The sequence below is a fragment of the Tasmannia lanceolata genome, unplaced genomic scaffold, assembly GCF_043159265.1.
Source record: "Tasmannia lanceolata isolate RefF3 unplaced genomic scaffold, GAP_Taslan_0.1 ptg000018l, whole genome shotgun sequence".
NCBI classification, from domain to species: domain Eukaryota; kingdom Viridiplantae; phylum Streptophyta; class Magnoliopsida; order Canellales; family Winteraceae; genus Tasmannia; species Tasmannia lanceolata.
The window spans coordinates 28169080-28192377 of NW_027518695.1; the positions used below are offsets into that span (position 1 = coordinate 28169080).

Sequence of the window (23298 nt, forward strand, 5' to 3'; positions counted from 1 at the left end):
CCCGACCCAAGTTGCACCCCCACCGCCATTGTTTCCACTTATATGGGATGATCGTATCTCCACGACACATCAAGCCTCCTCTTCTCCTTGTTTTGATTCCATGAAATTTCAAGAAAAGTTTGGAAAAGAAAAACATTTTGCTTTTCCATTGTTTTATTACATAGAAATAAAAGTGACATGAACAACCACAATTCAAGGTTTGTTCACAGGAGGAACCTTTAAAATTATAATGATTATACTCAAAATTTATCATTTCCCCATAATTTGTGGAAACAGAAAATATTTCCTAGGAAAAATTTCTTGAGAAATGTTTTTCCTGCAATCCAAACAGGCCTGCCTAGAAAATTCAAACAGTTGATTTTCTTTTTTCTTATTGATGGGAGGTCCATTCTGCATAGGACTAGATGTCACGTGGGTCAGCTCATGAGGATCAACAAGATCAACGGTCTTGATTTTATTTTTGTGAAGTAGATAAAACATGAAATGTCAAAAGAAAGATAGCCGCCGACCTTTCGTTTTCTTTAATTGCTTTAATATGCCTATTGATTTTCGCACTACAATGTTTTGATAAGTGCAGCAACTTATCTTGTCTTTTATTATTGAAACATCTTATAACAGTCAAAAAGAACAAAATTGAAAAAGAAAAGACAAGCTTAGTTCGTGCAATTATTCAAGCACAGTAGTGCTATTATCAGTAGCCTTTAATAATATGGTAAAGGGTAAATTCGACCCTTTCTTGTTACTTGGGACAGCCCTCTCTAGTGTAAAAGAACAGTCATAAATACACTAGACGGGGATGTCTCCAAGTAAGAAAAGGGGGGAGGGGCGGGGGCGAATATATCACTTACCAATTGAAATAAAGAGCTATAAATAAATTCCTTCAGCGAGAGAGGAAAGAAAAACACCGACTCTCAATCTATTCTTAATTCTCCCTCTCTCTTAGCTCTCCGCGCTCTCTAATCTCTCTTTCTTGCTCTTGCTCTTTCTCTCTCTAATCTCCTCTCTTTCTCTCTCTAATCTCTTCTCTTTCTCTCTCTAATCCCTCTTTCTTGCAATCTCTTCTCTCTCTCTCTCTCTCTCTCTCTCTCTCTCTCTCTCTCTAATCTATCTTTCTTGCTATCTGTCTCTCTCAGACAGAAATGGAGTTTGATCACTATGACGAAGAGTTCTGTCACTTTAATCCAAATGAAACTTACGAATTTGAGTTCGACGAGTTTTATGAAAATTTCTCTGCACCAATGTTCGTCGACTTAACAAACCCGGATCGATCCGTTGAGGATGATAAAGAATGGTTTTGCACACGCCTCGGTAAGTTTTTTTTTTTTCATTTGCATGTTTTTTTTTTTGCCATTGTTGTCTGTTTCCCCCCCTTTTTCTTGTCTTTTTCATCTTCACGTTCAAGTTCTTGAATGGTTCTTCCAATTAATTTTTCTTGGAACTGAAACTTTTCTTCCACTTAATTTTTCTTGGGTCGACTCTGTTTCTGCCCTTTTCATCTTCTTGACAATTCTTGCTATAGAGTATAGACATTTGTTTTAAATCTGACATGCATGCTTATCTCTCTGTTTATTGAACCCAATTTTCTGTTTATTGAACCCAAATTTTTGTTGCTATGTTTGAATTTGATAGAATATTGCAATTTCAATTGATTGAATCCTAAAGGTTTTCAAAGGTTTCTTTGCTTTTGAATCTTTTTTTTTTATATATAGTTAAAATAGTCGTGGCTGGCTCTAGTTGACTCATTATGAATTGCATGTGAAATGCGGTGTTTGTACTATGTATAAATATTTATATGAATTACAGGTGAAAAAGATGGTATGTATTGAATTATCGGACTTGCGTGACAACACATGTCTTTTGGGATTTTATGTTATTAAAACATTATGTATAGATATTTGTCTTATGTGGTAAGTTTGTATTTGTGTTTATTGTAGCATTTCCTGAAGTTTCATGTTAAAATTCTATCATTTTCAATTGTTTGCCTGCGGATTTCCACCGAAATGTCCGACCGAATCTGAAAAGGTCCCATTTTCATGATGACCGATACCATAACTGAAACTGAAATTTAAGTAATTCCAAAAATTGAACTTGTCTAAAGTACAATTGTTGCACAACATGTCAATGTGTTGGTTGATTCTACCTGTCATTGCTTTCACTTCATTGTCCTGCGATATAAAATCAATCATTTTGTGTTATCCATATTTAAAAATGAAGTTGGCAATGCATGCTAGACCCTTGAATCACTTCCACTTGTATCTTCAACAAAATCACTTCCATATTGATGAACAGTTTTGCAGTGATGTAAGAAAACAAATCCATCTAAAATCAACATGTCATCAAAATAATGAACCCTTTGTTCTAGTATAGTGCAGCACCTATCTGCCAAACCTTTTCAATCCTTCAACCAATGGTTGAATAAGTGAACGCTCTCCTCCTCTCTCTTTCTACTGCTATGCAAGTTGTCTTGGGTTGCCTTCTCAACATGGGTGTCGTTGATTACCTGACCTTGTGGTTGCTCAACTGCTCCCTCTTCAGAATTGGAGTGTTCTCTTTCATATCAGTCACTATTGGCCAATATTTCAAGCTCTCGACCTATGAGAAAAAATGTTTCAAACTCTCAATTGGTATGTGTCTTGATTTCAACTCTGCTGGCCTTTTCTCAGATTTTACTGTGGAAATGGACATTTCATTGAACCACTGCTGTTCACATCCACTTTTATCTTCCAAATTACAATTTTCCAATGAGTTCTGAATTTTACATTGTCAACCCAGGATTCTTTGAGTGTGAGAAATCTTCTCAACAACCTACATGCATCACCGTCTTCTATTTTGTATCGTTCTAGTATTTTAGCAGTCTCTGGACTATTTAAATTAGTAACTTGTGCAGAAATCAAATTCTTTTTGTGTCCATTTTGATACTATGCTTGATCAACAAATGCGTGGAACTGATCTATATTTGAATTTGCAATTGGCACTTCTTTGAAACATTGATCCAGCTGAGAGGAACTGGTCTATATTTGAATTTGCAATTGCCACTTCTTTGAAACATTTCGTAACCTCAACATTTTCACTTTCTTTATGTTCTGTGGAAAGCATAGATCTAAGCACAAAGCTTTGATACTACTTGTTGAAAACAAGATCAAAAGCAAAAGAAGCAAAACCCAAATAACACAAATCACAAAGGAGAGAGAGAGAGAGAGAGAGAGAGAGAGAGAGAGAGAGAGAGAGAGAGAGAGAGAGTTCCCTCGAATATACTATTCCAAGACTCAAACCGTACACCACTTCTCTTCAATACTCTATTCACACTTTTTCTCTCACTCACATACTGTTTCAAGAGTCGTTGGCTGTGTTTGCTTTGTTCACACCCTTACCCCAGGGCTAGATAAATTGGATCCTCGGGCGGAGCGTTGTGTCTTTCTGTGCTACTTTCGTACCCAGAAAAGTGATCGGAGTTACCGTCCTCGACTTCGCCGATATTTGTTTCCACCGACGTCACTTTGTTTGAGTCTACCTCCTTCTTTACCGCTTATGCTAGGAGCAGTCTCTTTGTATGTGAATGAAAGGGATGCGCGCGCGCGAGAGTTTTACGGCAAGGTTTCCTTAGCAAGATTTTACGACAAGGAGAGAGATGCGGGAGAGGTGGAGAGATGCGGCTAGGTTTCCTTCCTTTTTTGAATTTTGTTTATTGGATCAGCTCTTATACCATGTTATTGTTGATAAGGAAGAAGAAGAAGAGTGAATATGGAGTCTCCTTAGGGAGCTCCCATATAATATATATATATATATATAGAGAGAGAGAGAGAGCGAGAGAGAGAGAGAGAGAGAGAGAGAGAGAGAGAGAGAGAGAGAGAGAGAGAGAGAGAGAGAGAGAGAGAGAAAAGTGTTCGTGCGCAGCTGCGCAGGGAGTTACCTGCACATTAGTGGCTTATAAAGTCACCAATTGGTCGCTTTTTTGGACCCCGCAAAGGTGGACCCGCCATACAAACCAATCGGTGGCTTTATAAGCCACTAATGTGCAGATAACTCCTAGCGCAGCTGCGCAGGTTTTAAATTTCGGTTTCGGGCGAAATTTCGGTCTTTCCCAAAACCAAAATTTCGGCCGAAATTTGGTAAAAGCTCTCAAAATATCGATTTTTTAAACCGAAATTTCGGTCGAAATTTGGTAAAGGATTAAAATAATATTATTTTATCTATTATTTCACCGAAATTTCGACCGAAATTTGGTACATTTCGGGAATTTCGGTTTCGGTGCAATTTCGTTTCGGTCCAGATGAAATCCGATCGAAATTTAAAACCATGACTATAATACCCTTCAACAGTTACATTTAAAACTAACCATAAAATAAAAATAATATAAACTACCATATTAGCATGTTTCTTTTTCGATTTGCCCAACCCATTTAAACTAATTAGAAACCACACTTTCTAAATCAAAACTACTTTTAAAGACTAAAAAGCCCATTAACACTTCCCATTACCCATGTCCGTTAGGACCGTGACCTTTTCAGAACACACAGCCACACACAATAGTAACCTTTCTTTTCCAATATGTTCCTATTCTAAAATCTGTCCAATGATCACTGGTGCAACTTCTCTAGCTGTTTCACCTTTGCTTGCTGATGTAGAAAATCAAGATCAAAGCACGAAAGCTTTGATACCACTTGTTAAAAACAAAGATCAAGCAGAAGCACTAAACCCACAACAAAAGGAGAAGAGGGAAGAGAAAGAGCGGAAGAGAGAGAGGGAGAATTTTTCTTGAATACTGTTGATGGCAGCAACCATACACAACTTCTTAATAACAAAGAGTTCACGTTTCACACTCGTCTCTTTTTCCCACTTTTTCATGTTTACTCTCCATTATTTCATTCATGTTCTCTCTCTCTCTCTCTCTCTCTCTCTCTCTCTCTCTCTCTCTCTCTCTCTCTCTCTCTCTCTCTCTCTCTCTCTCTCTCTCTGCATATAAGCAAAGGCACTCAAACACGTATTGAAATTACCCATGCTATACAATCCCCTCTACTTTCCAAAAAAACACTATCGAAACACTAATTAGAAACTAACCTATTAAACCACTTTCCTATTTCTATATAATACCCTTTTCCACACGCCTCGGTAAGTTTTTTTTTTGCCATATTTGCCTGTTTTGCCCTCCCTTTCTCTTGCCTTTTTCATCTTCACATTCAACTTCTTGAATGGTTCTTCCTTTTAATTTTTCTTGGATCTGAAAATTTTCTTCCAATTAATTTTTCTTGGGTCGACACTGTTTCTGCCCTTTTAAATCTGACATGCATGTTTCCGAAAACACATATCTCTTTGTTTAAATTGATTAAATCCTAAAGGTTTTCAAAGGCTTCTTTGCTTTTGAAACTTTTTTTTTATATAGTTAAAATAGTCGTGGCTGGCTCTAGTTGACTCATTTTGATGGTTCTGGAACCACGTTACTCACAAAACTTATCTAAAGCTGAATCCTTACACAACATAGGTTGGTTTTGGTGATTATGTTTGGCATTGTTTTACTTGGTTGGATTTAGTAACATGTTTTTAAATTTCCAATGAAACAAACGACTGATATGTTTCCATCCCCATCCCCATCGAAACAATACCAAAACTGAACGGACTTGCTCAACAACACATGTCTTTTGGTATTTTATATTATTAAAACATTATCTATATCTGTATTTCTTATGTGCTAAGTTTGTATTTGTGTTTATTGTAGCATTTCCTGAAGTTTCATTTTAAAACTCTATCATTTGCAATTGTTTGCCTACGTTTCGGCGATTTTACAGGATTTCCACCAAAATGTCCAACCGAAACTTAAAAGGTCCCATTTCTGTGGTGACCGAAACCATAACTGAAACTCAAATTTAAAACCTTGATTAGTAGATTTTCCAAAAATTGAACTTGTGTAAAGTAAAATTGTTGCACAACATGGCAATATGTTGGTTGATTCTACCTGTCATTGTTGGTTGATTCTACCTGTCATTGCTTTCACTTGATTGGACATTTTCTTTGTGGAATTAAAAGTAGGAGCATGTCCTGCGATATAAAATCAATCATTTTGTGTTATCTATATTTAAAAATGAAGTTGACAATGCATGCTAGACCCTTGAATCACTTCCACTTGTGTCTTCAACAAAATGATTGTCCATATTGATGAACAGTTTTGCAGTGATGTAAGAAAAAAAAATCCATCTGAAATCAACATGTCATCAAAATAATGAACCCTTTGTTTTAATATAGTGCAGCACCTATCTGCCAAACCTTTTCAATCCTTCAACCAATGGTTGAAAAAGTGAACCCTCTCCTCCTCTCTTTCTACTGCTATGCAAGTTGTCTAGGGTTGCCTTCTCAACATGGGTGTCGCCGATTACCCGACCTTATGGTTGCTCAACTGCTCCGTTTTCAGAATTGGAGTGTTCTGCCTCATATCAGTCACTATTGGCCAATATTTCATGCTCTCGACCTATGAGAAAAAAATGTTTCAAACTCTTGATTGGTCTCAGTGGCTTGATTTCAACTCTGCTGGTCTTTTCTCAGCTTTTACTGTGGAAATGGACATTTCATTGAACCACTGCTGATCACATCCACTTTTATCTTTCAAATTACGGTTTTCCAATGAGTTCTGAATTTTACATTGTCAACCCAGGATTCTTTGATTGCGAGAAATCTTCTCAACAACCTACATGGATCCCCATCTTCTATTTTGTATCGTTCTAGTATTTTAGCAGTCTCTGGACTATTTAAAATAGTAACTTGTGCAGAAATCAAATTCTTTTTTGTGTTCGTTTTGATACTATGCTGGATCAACAAATGCGGAGAACTGGTCTATATTTGAATTTCCAATTGCCACTTCTCTGAAACATTCTGTAATGTCAACATTTTCACTTTCTTTATGTTCCATATAAAACAATGATCAAAGCACAAAGTTTTTTGAAAACAAGATCAAAGGCAAAAGAAGCAAAACCCAAATAACACAAATCACAAAAGGAGGGAGGAAAAGAGAGAGTTCTCTTAAATATACTATTCCAAGACTCAAACCGTACAACACTTCTCTTCAATACATTCATGTTTTTTTTCTCACTCACATATTGTTTCACGTTTTGCACTCTCCTTTTATATATGTTAGAAATGTGGCTAGGGTTTAGAGGGGAAGAAGAAGTGTGAGGGTGAAGATGGTGAGATTCTCCACTTAGGAGTCCACCCATTAATATGATGTATATATAGGTCCAAAGTAGGGAAACATGGTACAAAGGCTACAATACCCCTCACACTACACATAATGACTAAGATACCCTTCAACACTCCCCCTCAAGCTGGAGTGTATATACGGTATAACTCCACACTCCAGATTCCTACAAAGAAAACTAAAACAAACAACTATAATACCCATAAAACAGAAAAACAATAATCCCATAGACATAGCCAGCTTGGTACAACACACCCCGTCAAGTTGATGTGATGAATACATAGTAAAAAACATAACAAAAAAAGACCATGGCCACAACTAGTACAACAGCGAGTTCAACGGCCACAAAAACAACGAGCTCCCCCTAAATTAGCATTACCGTCAGAGCGATCAACACAGAGCCTCCCCCTCAGAGCACGGCTATCAAATCTACACCAATAACGATCGAACGAAAGGGCCTCGGCAAGGAAACAACAACGATCCATAGAATAAAATAAGGACACCAAAGGCTCGCACACGAACAACGACGAAGCACCACGAGTAGAGATCAAGAGAACATCATATCGAAGAAGAAGCCCAACCAGGACCAACAACCAACCAACAACAGGGCGATAGAAAATCAGCCCACAACAACAACCAACCAATGATGGCCACACAGCACGTCGCTTGGGAAACAACCAACCAAAGAAGGCCACACAACACGTCGCCTGGGAGAAACAACAATAAGGCCGAATTCAACGCAAATGACCGGGCATATAGCCACTACTAGCAACAAGGCCGAAAGCAAACCTCTACAGCAACAATGAATGCGCAAAATTATGCAAGGCAACTACACACATGTAGAAGCATCAACAAACAGGACTCGCAAAGCGAGTCCACCAATAACACCAAGCGCGAAGAACCAACCAACCACAACAACAATGATCTCAACCACGATCAACCCAACCAACCTCAACCACAACCAACCCATCCAACCTCAACCACAACCAACCCAGCCAACCAAAAAACCAACCAAAAAACCAACCAAACAACCAACCAAACCAACCAACCAACCAACAACCCAACCAACCAACCAACAACAAATAGAAGGAGCAACTAACCAAGAACGCGAAGCATGGTGAAAGAACATCAACTTAAGTCACCAACAAACGTTAAGCAGAAGGAAACAACTAGCAACATGAAGAACCAACAACTAACAATGCAAAAAAGAAACTAACCAACCAACCAATGAATCAACTAAGGAAACCTCACAACACTTCAACAAGGAGGACGATACTACACTAACCCGAAGACGATGACAAAACATAATAGGAAGAACAACCACCAACAAAGGAGCACCAACAAGGAACTCCATGGGGAACAACTACCCACAAGACAACAACAAGACTATAACACGATAACAACAAGACAACACAAGACATCAATACACCACTCCATCCATGGAACCTACATCAACACTCCCCCTCAAAAAACACTCCATCCATGGAGAGTCAACGATAACTTTTATCACTCCCCTTCACTGCTGACTCTCTGCAAGTCATGCTAAGTTCATTTCTAAACTTCACAAACCTATTGTACTCCAACCCTTCGAATGTAGCAAGATACTCCGCTATCTTACCGTACCACTGTACTTAGGCTTCAATCGTCGGATTATAATCCTCTGCATCCCCGTCCTAAAATCTTGGACTCTTCATCGAGTTGTGATATTGCATGACAGATCTTCGTGAATATTTCATGACACTAATAAGAAACTAACCTATTAAACCACTTCCCTATTTCTATATACTACCCTTTTCCAAAACAAAATTAGTAACTAATTATGTTTCCTAAAACAATCCAACATCCTAAAGCTACTCGTTTCCAAAACCCAATTTAGAATCAACTCTAACTACCAACTTGACAAGTCCTAGTTTAGAATAGGAAAGATCCATGTGGGCCCGCCTCGGCCCGCATCCGTGCCGACCCATCCTCTCCTTCACTGTGGAGAGTCCGCGATGACTCTCAACAGGTGACACATCTACCATTGTTAAACCAACAACTACTATATTTTTGTAAACCAAATTTTCCACTTTCTCTTCTACATCGTGTCCTGAAAACAAATCAGTATCCAAGTTGCAGAACTCGTTAGAAGCTATTTTTTTTTTTAAATAGTGATATATTGAATTAAAGGGAACCAAGATGGTCCACAAAGGCACAAACATTACAGAAGGAATAAATACAAGAAAAACAAAAATACAATTTACGGCAGGAGGAAATCAAACCACTCCAAACCCAGCCTTCTAATCCTTGATTTGGCTGAAGAATCGGCTTCACCATTAGATGCTATGTTAAAAGACTTTTCTCCCTTACTTTCTCCTTCTTCATGCTTATCCAGTGAAACGATCTACGATCTGCTTGTATGGGGAATGTTGACTACATTTTTAGGATAGAAACTTGATATGCCAACGCACTAATTTTCTGTGAACTTGTTCTAGCAAATGCTTTCAACCTAGAAAGTTCTCTGCAATCCTCAAAGTTTTGGTTATCTAGACCCATCTCAAGCTTAAAAGGAGAAGCTGCAGCAGAATTTTCAGTAGCTGCCAGAGCTTCATATGTTAAAGTTCTCTACTCCCAAAACCTTCCACTTCCTTAGACTTTCCATGCAGCACATTTCAATCTAAGAATTATCTTCAATCCCCACTGTACTATCATCTACAGATTCCCTCCCTGCTGGTGGAACTTGGGCCATTGCTCAATTCCTCATTTTCTTGAGCTTGGACATTTCAAGCACAGATAGCTGCACTCATTTCCTCATTTTCTTGTTCCGAGGCTTTGTTAGGCTCGATATGGGCAGCTGCTTCATATTCCTCAGATTCAAATTTTGTTCTGGTATCTTCATTTTCCCTTTGAGCTGATTCACCACATACTTTCACCTCTTCCACTTGATCGTGATCTTTGCAATTAATTTCCTCTTGATCAATCCAAATTTCTCCCTGATCTTCACATTCAACTTCTTCCTTGACAGCTTGATTGGTTCTTGTTTCTCTTCCTTTCAGCTTCTTGAGCCTTCTCACAATAGACGTTTGTCTCATCATAGTTCACAAGAGACTCATCCTCTTTGGCATCATGTTCACAGACAAAATTTGAATCCTCAACTCTGTAAGCTATTACATAATCTTTGAATTCTCCTTGATCTTTTCCCTTTTTACCTTTTTCTGCATAGTAATTCCTTATGCATGAGCAATCGTTCTCATCTCTTTGGAGAGAATCTTGAAACTCTGTTGCACTGATGCAGTATGCAGTTTCTGATTTTATCTTAAATTCAACTGATTGCACATGTTTACTAACGCTCTTTCTTATTCCTATGTAACTTCCATTCAAATTCTCTCTCTGATTTTAAAATGTTTGAATGCTTTTATTCGAGTTTTATGCTTTCTCTTGAATTATAAATATGAAATTTATGGATGTGCTTTCTGGGGTATTGTGTTACAGGATGCAACCAAAAGCATGATGAAGAAGATGATCCTGATATTCTCCATAGAAAATTTGAACTTCGGGTATGTTATGCCTCACTCTTTGTCCTACGTGAATGGATGATATTGTTGTTCATGTAACTTCATGACATCTTGAGTCTTAAATCGTGCAGGTCATGGCAGAGAGGAGCCTAAGACTTCAAAACTCACTAAAGGGACAAACATCACGGTATTTTAAGTTCTTTAAACATTGAATTATTATTATTTCTTCAATTTCCCATGAACAATTCAATGACAAAATCTCCTTTGCCTTTCAGTTGCACTGCGAGATGTCGTCCACTTCCTGCACCTGCGAAATCTGCCAAGGAAAGGATGGCAATATTAAACATGATCAGGAAGACAAAGAAAGCATCTAATGATCCTCCAAGGTACAAATTAGTGACACCAAATCTGGAACCCAATCCAAAAGTAGCTACTCCATTACCAAAGAATGGAGCGGTGAAAAGTAAAAAGGCAATTGGCCAGAATTGTTTGCCTTTCAGTGGGATGAAGAAACCCATTCAAAGCCTTAAGAATCCAAAAGTAGCTGCTCCATTGCCAAAGAATGGAGTGGTGAAAACTGAAAAGGCAATTTGCCAGGTTCGTTTGCCTTTCAGTGGGATGAAGAGACCCATTCAAGGCCTTGAGAATCCAAAAGTAGCTGCTTCATTGCCAAAGAATGGAGTGGTGAAAACTGAGAGGGCAATTCTCCATGTTCGTTTGCCTTCCAATGGGATGAAGAGACCCATTCAAAGCCTTGAGAATCGAAAAGTAGCTGCATTGGCAAATAATGGAGTGGTGAAAACTGAAAAGGCAATTGGCCAGGTTCGTTTGCCTTTCAGTAGGATGAAGAAACCCATTCAAATCCGTGAGAATCCTAAAGTAGCTGCTCCATTGCCAAAGAATGGAGTAGTGAAAACTGAAAAGGCAATTAGCCAGGTTCGTTTGCCTTTCAGTGGGATGACGAAACCCATCCAAATCTGTGAGAATCCAAAAGTAGCTGCTCCATTGCCAAAGAATGGAGTTGTGAAAACTGGAAAGGCAATTGGCCAAGTTCGTTTGCCTTTCAGTGGGATGAAGAGACCCATTCAAGGCCTTGAGAATCCAAAAGTAGCTACTTCATTGCCAAAGAATGGAGTGGTAAAAACTGAAAAGGCAATTCTCCATGTTCGTTTGCCTTCCAATGGGATGAAGAGACCCATTCAAAGCCTTGAAAATCGAAAAATAGCTGCATTGGCAAAGAATGGAGTGGTGAAAACTGAAAAGGCAATTGGCCAGGTTCGTTTGCCTTTCAGTGGGATGAAGAAACCCATTCAAATCCGTGAGAATCCTAAAGTAGCCGCTCCATTGCCAAAGAATGGAGTAGTGAAAACTGAAAAGGCAATTGGCCAGGTTCGTTTGTCTTTCAGTGGGATGAAGAAACCCATTCAAAGCCTTGAGAATCTAAAAGTAACTGCTCCATTGCCAAAGAATGGAGTAGTGAAAACTGAAAAGGCAATTGGCCAGGATCGTATGCCTTTTAGTGGGATGAAGAAACCCATTCAGAATCGTTTGCCTTTCAGTGGGATGAAGAAACCCATTCAAAGCCTTCATAATCCAAAAGTAGCAACTCCATTGCCTTTTAGTGGGGTGAAGAGACCCAAGTGGAAGGACGTATGGTAGAAGTAGGGGACTGTTTTCTTTGAAAGTAGGGTGGGGTAAACTTTAGCTGGATAGGAGTCTATCTAGTGGAGTCTGTCATGCTTAATTGTAGGAGTCTAAGTGCTTAATTATAGGAGTGAAGGTTATCATGTTTTCTTCGGAAGTACGGAACTTTAGTTGGATAGGTCTCACTGAACCATTGTAGGAATTTTTAGAGCAGTTGTAATGATTGATTCATAGTGTTTAGAGCATCATATCCTTCTGCCTCTAAGCTTGAGAAATCAACTGGTGGTGTTTAGAGCATCATTCCTCTTATTATCTTACATGATCCTACGTTCTAAATATTCTTTATAAATCCTTTTTCTTTGTCATATGATCATTGAAACCTTAGGTATGAATGTATGTCACATAATATTTCTGTAGCTCTCTCTCTCTCTCTCTCTCTCTTGAATATTAATAATTTGTTTTTATAGCTCTAAGTAACATAAACCATTTATTATGATGCATTACAAATCACGTGGTAGTGTTTAGAATTTAGAGCACCAGATCCTTCTTGCTTTAAGCTTGAGAAATTAAGTGGTGGTGTTTAGAGCTTCTTTCCTCTCTTATTATCGGACATGATCCTATGGCTAAATGTTCTACGTAAATCCCTTTTCTTTGTTATATGTTCTTGCAAAAGTGATCCATTCTTCACTTCTACCTGCATGCATTTCTAAGTCAACAGCTTGTGAACACTGCATCTTAAGATAATTTGCTGTTTCAGTTCAAAAGCGGCTTAGTCAACTATTACATATTTAGTTGTTATTCTGCAATGCATTACTATGCAGTTATAACTAATTAATTAATTTTGTGCTATTGCGGCCCTATTTGTTTCGGATTTTGAGAACTGACTGAGAGTCCAAAACTGATTAGTAGACTTGAAATTAAATTTTGAGTCCAATAATCAGTTTTAGAAATCCTTTTTCAAAATTCAGTGGCCCTATTTGTTTTGGGTTTTTGAGAATCGATTTTGAGTCCAACACTGATTATTGGATCCAAAATGACAGTTCTGGACTCAAAATCAATTCTCAAAATCCAAAACAAACCTGTCCTTACTAGGATAAGAGTGTAAATGAGAGAATCTGAGGCTCTAAACCTGATTCTTGACCCGCTTAAAGAAAAAAATTTCAAATTTGTTCTTCAGTTGTTTCTTTATGTTTTCAAGTTTTACTTGTTGTTACTCGTTTACATGCTAGCTCTTAATTTTTACAATTGGGAGATCATGACCATTTGCTAACGAATATTACCATATGTTTCTGTGAATATGTTGGGAGTCCTCTCTTTTAATGTGCTTGTACAATCTTCCATGAGTCTCATTTTTGGGCACCATTCCAAATGTTTATGCAATTATTTTTTGACAACAGAAGCTTCCCAAGCTCATTTTTCCCTATGTATTTCTACCTAATTTCAGATTTCAATCACATATAGCTAGATTATTTTTCCCCTGTTTCCCTTTATATATATTTTATGATTGCATCTCTACTTATTGCTAGTTGGCACATGTGTGGGAGCTAGCTTGGCATGTTGATATCTACATTGGTTGGTATTGGATAATGTTGTGCTCGTAGTTGAATGATTAGTTAATTGAAAATATCTTACATTTCAGAAAATGTAAGATATTTTTTTTTTCATTTTTTCTCGTTCTATTGGAGAATCTCAAATGTAAGATATTTATTCATTTTTTCTTGTTTTCGTTGAGAAAATTCACTCCCTTTCTTTTGGGGAACCGTCATCTTTATCATATTTCTGCCGAAGGAGAAAGGTGTTCTCCCTATTGAGTCTCTAGGAATAGATTCTAAAGGGATCTTTTTTTCCTTCTGTGAAATGACCAGTTACTCCAAAAGCTTAAGCTGATGGAGATGGTGTTATTTAATCTTTTATCACGTGTATCCCCTCTTTTTCGGGTCGACCTACATGTGGCCACTCTTTTCAGTTGGGATTGGCAATTGCATGTGGATTTTTGCTATCTGGGAGATTTGAACTCAGGACCATTGGCTCTGATACCGTGCGAAACGCTCCTACGATCTAAATGCTCTTTATAAATCCTTTTTCTTTGTCACATGATCATTGAAACCTTAGGTATGAATGTATGTGACATAATATTTCTGTAACTCTCTCTCTCTCTCTCTCTCTCTTTTGAATATTAATAATTTGTTTTTATAGCTCTAAGCAACAGAAACCATTTATTATGATGCATTACAAATCACATGGTAGTGTTTAGAATTTAGAGCACCAGATCCTTCTTGCTTTAAGCTTGAGAAATCAAGTAGTGGAGTTTAGAGCTTCTTTCCTCTCTTATTATCTGACATGATCCTATTTCTAAATGTTCTATTTAAATCCCTTTTCTTTGTTATCTGATCTTTGCAACCTTTATTAATATATTAAGCAATCCATTCGTCACTTCTACCTGCATGCATTTCTCAGTCAACAGCTTGTGAACACTTCTTCTTAAGATAATTTCTTGTTTCAGTTCAAGAGCGGCTTAGTCAAATATTACATATTTAGTTGTTATTTATCATACATCACATGTTCTTTCTTGCACATCTTTTATATGCAAGTATACATTATTCTGCAGTACATTACTATGCACTTTAAACTAATCAATTAATTTTGTGCCATTGCGGCCCTATTTGTTTCGGATTTTGAGAACTGATTGAGAGTCCAAAACTGATTAGTAGACTTGAAATTAAATGAACTCTTGAGTTCAATAATCAGTCTTAGAAATCCTTTTTCAAAATCCAGTGGCCCTATTTGTTTTGGGTTTTTGAGAATCGATTTTGAGTCCAAAACTGATTATTGGACCCAAAATGTCAGTTCTGGACGCAAAATCAATTCTTAAAATCCAAAACAAACCGCTCCTTATTAGGATAAGAGTGTAAATGGGAGAATATGTGGCTCTAAACCTGATTCTTGACCCGCTTAAAGAAAAATAGTTTTTCAAATTCGTTCTTCAATTTTTTCTTTTTGTTTTCAAGTTTGACTTGTAGTTACTCATTTACATGCTAGCTCTTAATTTTTACAATTGGGAGGTCATGACCATTTGCTAACGAATATTACCATATTTTTTTGTGAATATGTTGGGAGTCCTCTCTTTTAATGTGCTTGTACAATCTTCCATGAGTCTCATTTTTGGGCACCATTCCAAATGTTTATGTAGTCATTTTTTGACAACAGAAGCTTCCCAAGCTCACTTTTCCTTTTTAACATTTTGTCGGAGCACCATATATTGTTTTTCTTTTTCTTTTTAACATTTTGTCATTTAGCAGGGAAATATATAGAAGTTACTGTTCGAAGTGGATAAATATTGTGAGTTATTTATTCATTTTTCAAGATTAAATATTGGTTTCCCCAATTTATCGTTAATATTTGTTAATTAATTGAATAAAATTGAGATTTTGAAGTTTTGTAGATGACTTTTTCCCATTTTTGAAACTCTTTTTTAAAAAGACAGAAATCTTTTTGTCATTATATATTTACAAATCAATGGGAATGAGATGATGTCATGAGGTATCCAATAGCCTCCACAAATACTAATTTATTTATTGATATCATTACTAATTTTAATATTAATTTTGAAAATTGGGTTTATGAATGAAATGGTTCTTGTTGAAAGAAGTGGTTGTCCCTCTCTCCACTCTACAAAAAGCACCCATTTTCAAATGTGCCAGAACCATAGAGAAGATTTGTTCCCTTCAAACGGGAACATAAGAAGGTAACTTTCAACATTTTGATATATTTTCCTTATTTTTCTTATTACATTATAATTTTCGTGGTTGTTGGCTGTTTTACAGGTGAAGATAATTACTTCCAAGGTTTTAACGACACTTGAAACCTTCAAAATTTAGGTAGCATTAAACATTTCTTTCCTTCCATTTACGAACTACGTGTTTTGTTGGGAAGCGCTTCTTGGAAAGAAGGTGAACCGAGTAGGTGTTTTTTGTTTCATATAAATGAATTTTGACATCAAGCAAATTGTTATCCTATTCTCTGTTAGTGAGGTACAGACAAATAGTTTGCATGGTGAATATTAGAGGGGTCCGAAGCCCGCTCTAAAGCCTCACTCACTGGCAGACAGATGGATTTTATCATAGCAAAAGGCAGTTTATACATGCCAATTTAAACCAGTTTATGACTGACCAGATTACGTCCAGACTTTGTTGCTGAGTTGTGTTGATCACAGTAGATTTCAAGGTCGAATCCCTTTTTATGCACATCCACTTGAAAACTTAAGGAATCTCACATAAGATTATGATTTCTTTGTTACATCTACATCAAAACACATTAGAGCATGTCTCTACACACTTGAGCAACTCCCCGTTGCACTTTCCCTACATCACTCATGCATTATACCTTTTCTTAGATCAAAGGTCTTATGGTTTTTCAGGCTACCAAGAGAAATTTATCTTCAACAATTGTTCGTGTGGATAATAACATAATTGAGTGTGATGTGCTTAATGCTGCTACAAGAGATGAAGTGTGATTGGTTAGTAGCTTAATATAATTGATTTTTTTTTCTGTTTCGGGCAGAGCATCAACATTTCTAGAAATTCATGTAACGATTTTTTTAGGGAAATGTTATCAGCACTACTGTATTTTAATGAGGGCACTCCTCACTTTATTAAAAGTACGGTATGGTTCGCATTATAGGATGATCCAAACCGTCCATTAGATGGGCCACAGCCTAAATAGGTTGTGGCCCAAAAATCATTTCCATAGGTTAGATCGGATACCATACCATACTTTTAATAAAGTGAGGAGTGCCCTAATCAAAATACAGTAGTGCTGATAACATTTCTCTTTTTTGATAGGTGGTTCAACTCCTAGGAGATCTGAGAGGGTTTGGCATCGATGTTGAAGAGGTTCATCGTCAAGTCCAAAATTTGGTGATCTATCTTTATTTTACTTATTGTTGACCTTTTTCTTTCATTTAAAAATTCAAAATTTATTTATTTACTTTATGCGAAAAGTCATATATATATTTTAAAAGTTACAATTAAAGAGAAGTGTATCTTAAATATTATCTTCAATTCCTATAAATATTCGTACATACACTCATGCTTTTAAGTTTTTTCTTCTTCCCAATTTATTCCTCAACATGAGGCATGTTCTCAAGGGTTTCGGGCTGTTTAAGTGCACGTCCCCTTAGAGCGGACAAGTTGTATCATGGAGGCATATGCTAGAGAATCCATTTTCACCGTTGATTCGTCAAATGCAAGGGCGATATTTTCCTTAAGGTTTAGATCAGTGCCTCGACTCAACCGTAAGTCATTCTCTCTCTTTACTATTTGATTCTTTGTATTATTTTTGGTTCGGTTACATGTGGATTATTGCTTTATTGTGTTGTTTATTATTATAATCTGAAATTCCAGTGTATTTTTACCAACATTTGGTAGGATATATAGATTTTCTATCAATTCGAATAACAACTCTTTGTCAGAAAAGTGAAGAATGATTTTATACTTTGTTGCATCTCAGGAAGCAAAAAATGGGGAGCAAAGTGAAAAGTAGGGTGTACTCATGCAACAAACTTTAAATCCTCTGCAGTGTTCTTGTCTTCCTTGCATAGATCATAATGTGGATCCTTACTGTAGTTTGCATCGAACCTAACCTCTAAAATTAGATAATGTTTTGTAGTAGGGTGGTATATTTTTGTTTGCTTGGTTTCATTAAATAAGAGCTCTTTCAACATGGTTCCAACAGTTCCTTAGATGTTATGATGTGTACATTTAGCTTACGGAATTTTTAGAACCGAGAAAAGCTCTTCTAGTGGATGTTATGATTTACATAGAATACACAGGTTTTTTGTACCTAATTTTCGGGATTTTTTTTAATTTAAAATATTTAAGAATATATATATATTTTTTAAATTATTTCACACTTTTATCCGACTTCATGAAAATTTTCTAAAGAATTCATTAGCCGACCCCAACTAGTTTGGGACAAAGGCTTAGTTGAGTTGTATTTTACACTGTTAGAACCTCCAGCAAAAGTTCCTTTGCTCTGTTTGGTTGCCCAAAAGCCGGGTTAATCCATATATTTTAGTTAGTTTTGGGGTGCCATGTCAGCCGAATACCCTGCTTGGTTGCCAAACCAAAATTAAAACCCTGGAGGACTACCTGCTTCGTCGGGTGAATGTTGTCCTAAGCAGTATCCTTGTTCAAATGTAATTTTGAGTATGATAATCAGTTTATCACTCACAATCGGTTGTTATAATCATAAGTCCCTGTTCGTTTCAGATTGTGAAAACCGATTGTCAGCACCAAGCAGATTATTGTACCCAAAATTACGTTTCATTTTGAGTCTAATAATTGGTTAGGGGTTCAAAATTGGCTGCCACAATCTGAAACGAATTTTACAAAAAATCAGAGTGGATTTCCTGGAAATCAGCCCATTCACTTTTCGATGAATGGTTGAGATTATTAGCCTGACTGAAAAATAAGGTTTTTTAATCTCAGCCCTTCACAAAAAAGTGAATACTGATTTTGGAAAACACACACAGGCCATGTATGGCAACTATGAAGGGGGCCCACTGTACTTTTTGAAAAATACTGGACTTCAAACGCACACAGTATATAAAAACTCTTGCTTGGTAACCTTTTCTTTAGATGGTTGTCATTTATTTTCTTCATTGTCAATGTTTTGGTGATTCCATTCAATTAAAAGCTTTAATAATACCCATTTCATGGTAGTTTGATTCATGGTCTCTTACGCACTTGATCGATACCCATTCTCTGCTTTTGGATGCTATATGTGTCCTTGATATGTCTCAGAGGAAATTTTGTACAAGATTAAGTGTAAGTCCTCTCTTAATTGTGCCTTGATATGCTGTATTCTTGATGAATTTTTTAGAATGTAATTGACATTGAATTTGGATTTCATGCAGCTATGCCTAAGGTTCAGTGGGTTCTTTCTGACTTTTACTTGCTGTTGAAAATATAGATTACGGGGGTGAGACATGGAACTGATACATTTGTGAAAATCGTAGCAGGTTAAATCCAGTTGACATGCACGAATTCTTCTCTTCGGAACAATTTACGAACTCTTTTTCTTCATAACTGGAAAACAACAGTTCAGACATATCTTCTAATGTAAGGACACAACTGGAGTTTGCTTTTTACAGATCCGGTTATTAGGATGGAAGACCAAATGTCTTTTGCCAAAGCTGTTGGGGATATATTAGAGCAGCATTAACAATCGGCAAATGGGGGGACATGCACATTGGGAAGCTAAGACGGCTACAGGGGTGGGCATATGGACAATAAACAATGAGCAGAACTATTTGTATTTCATTCTAGTTATTTATCTTTCTTGTATGATTATAAGTTTTTTATTTCAAATTTACTGAAAGCTGGCCAGAGTGATGTTTGCCTTTCAGTGGGATGAAGAGATCCATTCAAATCCGTGAGAATCCAAAAGTAGCTGCTCGATTGCCAAAGAATGGAGTGGTGAAAACTGAAAAGGCAATTGGCCAGGTTCGTTTGCCTTTCAGTGGGATGAAGAGACCCATTCAGATATGTGAGAATCCAAAAGTAGTTGCTCCATTGCCAAACAATGGAGTGGTGAAAACTGAAAAGGCAATTGGCCAGGTTCGTTTGCCTTTCAGTGGGATGAATAGACCCATTCAAAGCCTTGATAATCCAAAAGTAGCTGCTCCATTGCCAAAAAATGGAGTGCTGAAAACTGAAAAGGCAATTGGCCAGGTTCGTTTGCCTTTCAGTGGGATGAAGAGACCCATTCAAGTGAAAACTGAAAAGGCAATTGGCCAAGTGGGTTTGCCTTTCAGTGGGATGAAGAAACCCATTCAAATCCTTGAGAATCCAAAAGGTAACTGCTCCATTGACAAAGAATGGAGTGGTGAAAACTGAAAAGGGAATTGACCAGGATCGTTTGCCTTTCAGTGGGATGAAGAAACCCATTCAAATCCTTGAGAATCGTTTGCCTTTCAGTGGGATGAAGAAACCCATTCAAAGCCTTCAGAATCCAAAAGTAGCTACTCCATTGCCTTTTAGTGGGGTGAAGAAACCCAAGTGGAAGGACGTATGGTAGAAGTAGGGGATTGCTTTCTTTGGAAGTTGGGTGGGGTAAACTTTAGCTGGATAGGAGTCTACCTAGTGGAGTCTGTCATGTTTAATTGTACGAGTCTAAGTGCTTAATTATAGGAGTGAAGGTTATCCTGTTTTCTTCGGAAGTAGGGAACTTTAGTTGGATAGGTCTCACTGAACCATTGTAGGAATTTTTAGAGCAGTTGTAATGATTGATTCATAGTGTTTAGAGCATCAGATCCTTCTGCCTTTAAGCTTGAGAAATCAACTGGTGGTGTTTAGAGCGTCATTCCTCTCTTATTATCTTACATGATCCTACGATCTAAATGCTCTTTATAAATCCTTTTTCTTTGTCACATGATCATTGAAACCTTAGGTATGAATGTATGTGACATAATATTTCTGTCGCTCTCTCTCTCTCTCTCTTTTGAATATTAATAATTTGTTTTTATAGCTCTAAGCAACAGAAACCATTTATTATGATGCATTACAAATCACATGGTAGTGTTTAGAATTTAGAGCACCAGATCCTTCTTGCTTTATGCTTGAGAAATCAAGCAGTGGAGTTTAGAGCTTCTTTCCTCTCTTATTATCTGACATGATCCTATTTCTAAATGTTCTATTTAAATCCCTTTTCTTTGTTATCTGATCTTTGCAACCTTTATTAATATATTAAGCAATCCATTCGTCACTTCTACCTGCATGCATTTCTCAGTCAACAGCTTGTGAACACTTCTTCTTAAGATAATTTCTTGTTTCAGTTCAAGAGCGGCTTAGTCAAATATTACTTATTTAGTTGTTATTTATCATACATCACATGTTCTTTCTTGCACATCTTTTATATGCAAGTATACATTATTCTGCAGTGCATTACTATGCACTTTGAACTAATCAATTAATTTTGTGCCATTGCGGCCCTATTTGTTTCGGATTTTGAGAACTGATTGAGAGTCCAAAACTGATTAGTAGACTTGAAATTAAATGAACTCTTGAGTTCAATAATCAGTCTTAGAAATCCTTTTTCAAAATCCAGTGGCCCTATTTGTTTTGGGTTTTTGAGAATCGATTTTGAGTCCAAAACTGATTATTGGACCCAAAATGTCAGTTCTGGACGCAAAATCAATTCTTAAAATCCAAAACAAACTGCTCCTTACTAGGATAAGAGTGTAAATGAGAGAATATGTGGCTCTAAACCTGATTCTTGACCCGCTAAAGAAAAAAAGTTTTTCAAATTCGTTCTTCAATTTTTTCTTTTTGTTTTCAAGTTTGACTTGTAGTTACTCATTTACATGCTAGCTCTTAATTTTTACAATTGGGAGGTCATGACCATTTGCTAACGAATATTACCATATGTTTTTGTGAATATGTTGGGAGTCCTGTCTTTTAATGTGCTTGTACAATCTTCCATGAGTCTCATTTTTGGGCACCATTCCAAATGTTTATGTAGTCATTTTTTGACAACAGAAGCTTCCCAAGCTCATTTTTCCCTATGTATTTCTACCTAATTTAAGATTTCAATCACATATAGCTAGATTATTTCCCCCCTGTTTCCTTTTATATCTATTTTATGATTGCATCTCTACTTATTGCTAGTTGGCACATGTGTGGGAGCTAGCTTGGCATGTTGATATCTACATTGGTTGGTGTTGGAAATTGCTGTGCTCGCAGTTGAATGATTAGTTAATTGAAAATATCTTACATTTCAGAAAATGTAAGATATTTTTTTCATTTTTTCTTGTTCTATTTGAGAATCTCTAATGTAAGATATTTATTCATTTTTTCTTGTTTTCATTGAGAAAATTCACTCCCTTTCTTTTGGGGAACCGTCATCTTTATCATATTTCTCCCGAAAGAGAAAGGTCTTCTCCCTCCCTGTTGAGTCTCTAGGAAGAGATTCTAAAGGGATCTTCTCTTCCTTATGTGAAACGACCAGTTACTCCAAAAGCTTAAGCTGATGGAGATGGTGTTAATTAATCTTTTATACTTTAACACTCCTCCTCACGTGTAGCCCCTCTTTCACTGGTTGACCTACACGTGGCACATGTGGCCCCACTTTTCGGCTGGGTTGGCAATTGCATGTGGATTTTTGCTATCTAGGAGGTCTGAACTCAGGACCATTGGCTCTGATACCATGCGAAACGACCAGTTACTCCAAAAGCTTGAGCTGATGGAGATGGTATTATTTGATCTTCTATATTTAACACCTTCCTTTTGGAGAAAACCATCATCTTTATGGTTTTTCTCCCTGAGGAGAAAGGTCTTCTCCCTCTTGAGTCTCCAGTAAGAGATTCTAAAGGGATCTTATTTTCGTTTCTTTTGGGGAACCGTCATCTTTCTCCCGGAGAAGAAATGTCTTCTCCCACTTGAATATCCAAGAAAAGATTCCAAAGGGCTATTATTTCCCGTCCTTTTTGGGAACCATCATCTTTATCAACTTTCTCCTGGAGGAGAAAGGCTTTCTATCTTTTGAATCTCCGATAAGAGATTCTAAAGGGGATATTTTCCTTCTTTTTGGAAACCAGTCATCTTCATCATCTCTCTCGGAGGAGAAAGGTCTCCTCCCTTTTGAGTCTCTAGGAAGAGATTCTAAAGGGATTTTCTTTTCATTCCTTTTGGGGAACCATCAACTTTATGATCCTTCTTCTGGTGGAGAATGGTATTCTCCCTTTTAAGTCTCTACTAAGAGATTCTAAAGGGATCTTCTTTTCCTTCCTTTTGAAGAAACTGTCATCTTTATCTTCTTTCTTCCGGACGAGAAAGGTTTTCTAAGTTTCTAAGAAGAGATTCTAAAGGGAATCTTCTTTTCATTCCTTTTGGGGAACCGTCATCTTTATCCTCTTTCTCCCGGAGGATAAAGGTCCTCTCCCTGTTGAGTCTTGAGGAAGAGATTGAAAACGGAACT

The 23298-nt window shown here is 37.0% G+C and overlaps 1 protein-coding gene and 1 long non-coding RNA gene across 6 annotated transcripts; both read left to right on the forward strand.

Annotated features, from left to right (window-relative positions):
* Positions 1–1082: 1082 nt before the first annotated feature.
* Positions 1083–12336, forward strand: LOC143850250 (uncharacterized). Its single transcript, XM_077359516.1, has 4 exons — positions 1083–1308; positions 10655–10719; positions 10809–10864; positions 10953–12336. The coding sequence occupies exons 1-4, from the start codon at positions 1140–1142 to the stop codon at positions 12334–12336; spliced, it is 1674 nt and encodes a 557-aa protein (XP_077215631.1). The 5' UTR covers positions 1083–1139.
* Positions 12337–15820: 3484 nt separating this feature from the next.
* LOC143851174 (uncharacterized) lies at positions 15821–19695 on the forward strand. 5 transcript variants are annotated; one of them, XR_013236246.1, is made up of 4 exons: positions 15821–16066; positions 16146–16837; positions 17163–17614; positions 19343–19695. It is a non-coding gene; the product is annotated as an uncharacterized LOC143851174 (long non-coding RNA). The 5 variants fall into 5 exon arrangements; XR_013236245.1 differs by having other exon boundaries at positions 15824–16545; positions 16739–16837; XR_013236247.1 differs by having other exon boundaries at positions 15824–16837; positions 19238–19695.
* The last annotated feature ends 3603 nt before the right edge of the window (positions 19696–23298 follow it).

What these genes read in the sequence shown, in the direction of transcription:
- LOC143850250 (XM_077359516.1), top strand. Translation starts at nt 1,140, where the DNA reads ATGGAGTTTGATCACTATGACGAAGAGTTCTGTCACTTTAATCCAAAT. An exon ending in ATGGTTTTGCACACGCCTCG is followed by an intron (nt 1,309 to 10,654) that starts GTAAGTTTTTTT and finishes ATTGTGTTACAG; the next exon opens with GATGCAACCAAAAGCATGAT. An exon ending in ATAGAAAATTTGAACTTCGG is followed by an intron (nt 10,720 to 10,808) that starts GTATGTTATGCC and finishes TAAATCGTGCAG; the next exon opens with GTCATGGCAGAGAGGAGCCT.